The sequence below is a fragment of the Onychomys torridus genome, chromosome 1 (genome assembly GCF_903995425.1).
Source record: "Onychomys torridus chromosome 1, mOncTor1.1, whole genome shotgun sequence".
NCBI classification, from domain to species: domain Eukaryota; kingdom Metazoa; phylum Chordata; class Mammalia; order Rodentia; family Cricetidae; genus Onychomys; species Onychomys torridus.
The window spans coordinates 46,730,065-46,736,814 of record NC_050443.1 but is presented as its reverse complement, the minus strand read 5'-3'; the positions used below and the strand labels follow the sequence as shown (position 1 = coordinate 46,736,814).

Below are 6,750 nucleotides of genomic sequence, written 5' to 3'. Positions count from 1 at the left end.
TGGCTTGCTCAGTGGCTACACGGTTTGGGGGAAGCTTCTAGAACCTATGTGCTGGGACACTGTGATATTCTGAGTGTGTTCATCAAAAGGGGGTCATGAGACCCTGCCGACTCCCCAGGTCCTCGGTCTGTTTTAAATACTGGCCACACTACCCCTGTTGGAGAGAGTGGGTATTCAACCTCTGTCTTATGTGAAGGCCCCCAGTAATCCTGTGATTTGCCAGGGGGTGTGGGGGTCTGTTCTCAGCAGATGAGAAAAAAAGTTTCAACTGGATGTCACACTGCTAATACCTAACAGAAACAGCCCACAGTTTGACAGCCACAGCACATGTAGTGTCTGAGCCGTTACTTACAGGACTTAGTTTTTATTGATATTGTTGGTTATGTTCTCACTCCCAATTTTAGGGTTGTCTTAAGTGCTTATGGCCCTGAACTTTATATATAGGATGGATTATGGGAACATAAAATATGTAATATTTTAAAGTGTGTGTGTGTGTGTGTGTGTGTGTGTGTGTGTGTGTGTGAGAGAGAGAGAGAGAGAGAGAGAGAGAGAGAGAGAGAGAGAGAGCGAGCTAGCACCTTCCTGTCCTAGGCCAGGTCTAAGCAGGCCTTTCAAAATAGGTCTGGACCTTTCTTCAGCAAAGCAGCATAGGTATTCACGCTGGAGGGCCTCCAGGGTCAGTGGGAATCCAAGCAAGGAAGAGCAGTGTTTAGCCACAGTTCAAATTCCGCTCAGTTTTAGTAGATGAGTCTTAATTTGGTTAGAACTCTATGTGGCCAGATAATTCACACATAGTAAGTTGTTTAGCCACACATCTGACCTTTACCCACCATGTTCCTATAGCACCCCTCTCTCAAGCTGTGACAACCCAAATATTGTCAAATGTCACCTTGGAGAGAGGTAACATTTACAGGGTTCATTTGGTGTCATAACCAGTAACAACTCCTTTTAGACCCCTTCTCTTCGGGGCCCGTAGCCTGGCTCCCATTTGGGGATCACATGCGTACCCCTGGGCATCCATAGTTATCAGTCCTGGGCAAGGGATGGCCTTATATTGTGACCAACCATGTGCCTGCCTATCCCGATGGAAGTATGAGCCCTGCCAATAGGCCCTTGGTTTGGCAGTGTTGGTGGCACCGGGTTCCACACAGGGGCTGTCTGTTTGCCAGATAAAATGGCTAAGTGTTGAACAACTGAACGCTACAGGTGATACTTTGGGATAATTTTGAGTTTCTTTCACATAAACAAGATCTGAGCACAGTGTCAAGGTGGCGTGGGGGTGGCATTGTACTTTTAATGTCCCTACCTGACAGAGTTGGCCAGATACATGAACTATGAAGAAATACTGCAGAGAAAGGGCGAAAGCCAATGAAAACAGTGACTATCTACAAGAGCTTTCAACAGAGGAGCTCTCTAACATGATGTCTTTTGTCACCAGGATGAATGCCTGTCTGCGGCAACACGACCATGTGTCTGTGCATTAGCTCACCTGTGCAGTGGTGTTTGGGGTGACATCAGCAAGACCTTCCTTTGGAGATCTGCTACCTCGGGGGTTGATGGCTGGCATGTCACAACGACCACCCAGTATGTACTGGTGTGTGGGGACAGAGGGATCTTCCGTGTGTCCAGGATATGCCATGGAGACCCATAATGGTAAGTGAGGGGCTGAGCAGGGTCTGCCTTGCTTGGCCTACAGAGAGCTTAGACTCACAAGAACAGATATATTAAACCAAAGGAAATAAAATAATGATTATTTGGTGCTTTTTCTATATTTTGAGATTCTCACTTAAATTCCTAAAATGGAGAGGCCAGGTACAAAATTTATTATGCTTCAAAGATTTGGAAAGTTGGGACATTGTACTGGCCAAAGGATTTCTTTTTTAAAATGGGGATTGCTGTTTGTTTTCACACTATTAAAAAACACTTGTTTACCAAAGAAACACTGAGCAGAAAAGAGAGAAGTTTAAAAACAACAGAAGCTCACCTGGAGTTCCATCACCCCAGCAGCAGCATACTCCATGTCTTGCCTGTGTCCTTTTGCACAGACCCTACCCATTTTTGACTTGTATGTGTCTAGGGTGGTTTCAAAGCTCATGCATGTGCAAGCACAGACCCCAACTCTGGCATTATGGCAGGTGCTCTGTGTGCTCACCAAGTGTCTTTATGGCACAGATGTGAGCCAGGAAGGTGTGTCATGCCTCAGTCTCATGAGAATCTTAGAGGGGAGCTCCCCTGAGGTGCAGGAGGCGTGTTAGAAAGGCTTGGTTTCAAAGTGTGCACTTTGCTGGGCTGCAGCTTCTAGAGCCTAGCAGCTAGACAAACTCCTAGACAAACACCACATTAGATGTTCTTCTGTGTGCCCGATACCAGCAACAGTGGAAAAACCTGCTCTACCAGTTGGTGTTGAGGCAGCTGGGAAAGTAGAAGCTAGGAAACTTCCAAGTATTGCAGCCTCTCCTACACAGCTGAAGGTGTGGGGAGGGGCTCGAGGGGACGGCATCTTTGTGTGAGGGTCCTGCCCTTGGCCCCGGAAAGGTCTGACACAGCTACCTACCTCTCAAAGTACTACCGACTGCCAGACCCAGCATGGACAGAAGATGGAACATTCCAGAGGGTCTTCAGATCCCAGGTTGTTACATAGATGCTTGAAATATCCTGTTCTGTTTCTTTTTTACTTCCTTTGGCTTTTAAAAATATGCCCTACTTATCTGACGTGTTACTATAGTCATAAGGTTTGCTTGAGTGGGGCCTCATCTTACCTTCCAGGAAGACGGAAACAGACTTATTAGGAAATGCCTCCTACATGTTAGCCTATATGCGTCTCATATCAGTGTCCCGTTACGCTTGCTGGAATGTGTGGGGTACATGGGTAGATGGTACATTTCTATCTAGATCATGATCAGTAGAACCACCTTCTCCAACCTGAGTTGGAGTCCAGGGGCACACTGAGCCTCTCCGGGAAGCATGATGAGGGTCAAGTAAGTAGTCTCTTATTAAGCGGGCAAAGGAAGAGTGGCTGGGAGATGGCCTAGTTGGTCACGGTTGGTACATGCAGGCGCCAGTTAACTCAGCAGCACCTCATTCCTACAAAGCAGAGTCGAGCTATGTAAGCTCTGGGGTTCCATAAGACTTACAACACTTCCCTTAATCGGAGGTTAGAGACCCACTTAACTATTAGTCTGGAATACGCTTGCTCACTTCTAGCAACAGGGAGCTCCCTAGCCATGCAGTGGGACCAGGATTTATTAGGACATGGATGCTCGGGAGCCTGTCAACCAGCTCCACCCAGTAAGATGACTTCAATCCCTTTAGCCCTTTCTTTAGGGACTAAATGCTCTTCCTGCTAAAAGCCAATACCTGGCTTTCCTTGAAGATTCCTTCTTAGGCTAACCCTTCTGGATGCTCTGAAGGGCAGCCCCCATAACATGTTCTGCTCCCATAGTGTTCAACCTTTTTCCAACCTCAGTCTGTCTGTGGAGCCACCCAGTGGCTTCCTGGGTGCAGCGAAAAAACCAGCTCCCACCTTCTCCAGCCTACTGTGTGAGGATTCTAGGAGGGCTCCTACATGCTCTTCCCCCATTCTGAGTGGCCAGAACCTGATTCAAAGAGCCTCATTCAAAGCCTCAACCCTCCCCTCTTCCCTCTTCCCTAATCCATACTTGTCCCTGTGATCTCAACCCCAGCGTGGTGGGCAGAGCTAGCCCTACCTGATGACCTTTGTGCTGAGGCCCAACTCAGGCCCATTTGTCACGCTCAGCAGCCAGCAGAAATGTTCATTCCTGCCATCCATGATGGTAATGAGGAAGAGGCCAGTGTCCTGTGAGCATGGATTCCTGCGCAGAAGGACAAGGAGTTTCATGTTCCTGTTTGGATTCCTGATCCATGTGAGTCAGAATTAGGAAGAGGACATAACTAGAGCTTAAAGAAAGACAGAAAGACAGACAGACAGACAGACAGAAAGAAAGAAAGAAAGAAAGAAAGAAAGAAAGAAAGAAAGAAAGACAGACAGACAGGGAGGGAGGGAAGGAGGGAGGAAGAAAGGAAGAAAGGAAAGAAGGGGAAAGGGAAGGGAAGGAAAGAAAAGGAAAGGAAAGAAAGAAACTCTTTGGTCCTCCAGCAATGGATCTCTCATCTCATGACATAAAAACCTCAACCCCAGGGTGTGAATGCCATGCACATTTTGTGGTACTATCTGGGAACTGTACTGAGCACGTGGTGTGAATGCACATTCTGTGGTACCATTTTGTGGGAATCATGCTGAGCACGTTGATGTTTTTTTTTTTTTTTCCTGGGCTTTTGGTTTCTGATCCGGGTCTCTCTGAGAATGCTGGGCAGCAGCCGAGAGCCTCACCTCTCTCAGTGAGCAACAGAGTCTCAAGGGAAATAATTAACTCTCTACAAGGCTGTGTTGCTCACTTGGGATGTTCCACAGCTGTGTGCAGTGGAGGCCCTTTCCGCTGGACACATTTCCCATTTGTGGTGAGTTCAGCAGGACCTAACCCCATCATAAACTGAAGTCCTTCAGCCTCTCTCTGCAATATTTACCATCCATGCCACTCTTGTCTTCAGTCTATCCAGAGTCTACTTAACCACCACTGTATTTATTGAACAATGTTTGCATGGGGGTGGGTAGGAGCTGCAAAATGAAAATATACTTCTCAAGCAATACGCTCTCTCTGGGCTCCTAGCTCCTAGCTCCAAGGTTGTGGGAAGAATCACACATTAGTTAGACACTGTATTTTAGCAATATGAACCATTTCAGATTTCAGTTTGCATTTCCAGTTCCTACTAAGGTTGGACCTTCTCAGTCCTCATCTGCCACCCAGAAACCAAGGGTGTGATGCTAAGAGTGTCTTAAAAATCACTTACCTGGCCCTTTCAGGAGAGAGCCAACAGGAAATACTTAACTTCTGTGACACTTGCAGCGTAGCAAAGACTCAGAGATATTTAAAGGCCCCGAGAGCTTGTGGTCCGTTGTTGTAAATGTAGAATTGTTCAATGGTGCCAATATGAGGTTGGAATTTGAATACAAAAGACAAGAAAGACACTGGGGTTCTAGACTTGAGAGGGTTGTGTGTGCACCCAGCAACACGGAGGTGATTGCAGGTGGCCCTTACCTATGGGAACCAGAGGCAGAGGAGCAGGGTCCTGGCTCTGTGGTGGTGCTGAGTGGGAGGAGGCATGGCTGGCTCTCAGGCTTCCCACTCCTGCCCCAGCTGCCAGGTTCAAACAGCATCAGTGAATAATTGTTCCTGCCTCTGTGCAGACATCAGCATCACCTCTGGATTCCAGCATAAAAGGTAAACCAAGATCAACCAACAATGGGCAGAGAGCATCCTCCTAGGCCCAGTTCCTGGAACAGGCTTTGTTTTAGGCCAGCAACCAGCTCTCAAATCATGACACAGAGACTTATTATCAGTTATGAATGTTCGACCTAGCTTAGGCTTGTTTCTGGTTAGCTCTTTTAACTTAAGTTACTGTTTCCTCTTTGTTTACCTTTTGCCTCGGGGCTTCTTACTTTTCTTTCTTTCTGTGTATCTTACTTTCACTGCATCTCTTGTCTGTCTGTCTGGTGGCTGCCTGGCCTCTTGCCCTGGGTGTGTCCTCTTTTTCTCCTCGTTCTCTTCTTTTTCTTCTTTCTCTTTTCTTCTAGGGTCTAGATTTCGCCTCCTACTTATTCTCTCTGCCTGTCATCCCCACCTATCCCTCTTCTGCCTAGCGATTGACCATTCAGCTTTTTATTAGACCAGTCAGGTACCTTAGACAGGCAAGGGGAAAGAGATGCAACACATCTTTACATAATTAAACATATCCTTATATCATAAATCAAATGCAGCATAAACAAGTGTAACATATCTTTGCCTAATTAAAATAATATTCCACAACGAGTTCCTATCTGAAAGTTCAGGAAAATGGTCATCTGTATGTTAATTCCATACACTCCCACAGGAGATTGAAATAATACAGGGAGAGCCGTGGTACTTGTTGACACTTCTCATCTTGTGTAGGGCTGGTCGCTATCAGCTGAATGTATTCCCTTCCTCACACACACACACACACACACACACACACACACACACACACACAATTCTTGCACACTATTCAGGTCTTGACATGATATTCAGTTGTGCTTTTTTGTGGTCCCAGAGTCTTACCCAGGGCCTCACGCATCCTCACTCAGTGTAAGCTATCTCTTAGCTGTATTCCCAGCCCCATTAAGCATGCACATTAAACATGCGGCTTTTTCACCTGAGTGATATCAGAGTTCACTCCCTGCGGGCCATGTGCATAAATACAGCCATATTCTTTCATCATTCCCTTGGCAGAGTGTCTCTAGACTCGCTATATTTTGCCTGTTATCATAACAGTTGAGTACTACTGTACATGCTCTAGCAGAATTGTGGAATACAGAGTAATCACATTAAATGTTATCAACATCCTATGTTTCCCGGGGCCAAAGAGACCACAAGGACACAAGGAGCCATGATATAAGAAGACTAAAGAGCAAAACCCTGTCCTGGTCTCTGCTGCCCAGTGGTCTTGTGTCCTGTTCCTGGGTTTCTTATTTGGAAAAGATGCTTGCCCCTCCCTGCCTGGTCCACCAGAACAGTCTCTATGGACTTCTAGCCATAAGCATCTCTGTCACCTTCCCAAGGACCACATTTCCTCCAGGGCTCACCCTATTGACATTGAGTCATCTCCATGTCACACGTGTAGCTCTATGGACGCTCTCATTGCTAGGACTTCTGC

The 6,750-nt window shown here is 46.6% G+C and overlaps 1 protein-coding gene across 1 annotated transcript in view; it reads left to right on the top strand.

The window, feature by feature from the left end:
- The window catches only part of Lrrk1 (leucine rich repeat kinase 1), a 135,693-nt gene that overhangs the window by 4,699 nt on the left and 124,244 nt on the right, over positions 1-6,750 (top strand). The window contains exon 2 of the mRNA XM_036175835.1: positions 1,439-1,653. Coding sequence (XP_036031728.1) covers positions 1,557-1,653 — 97 coding nt within the window. The 5' untranslated portion in view covers positions 1,439-1,556. The remainder of the gene's footprint in view (positions 1-1,438; positions 1,654-6,750) is intronic.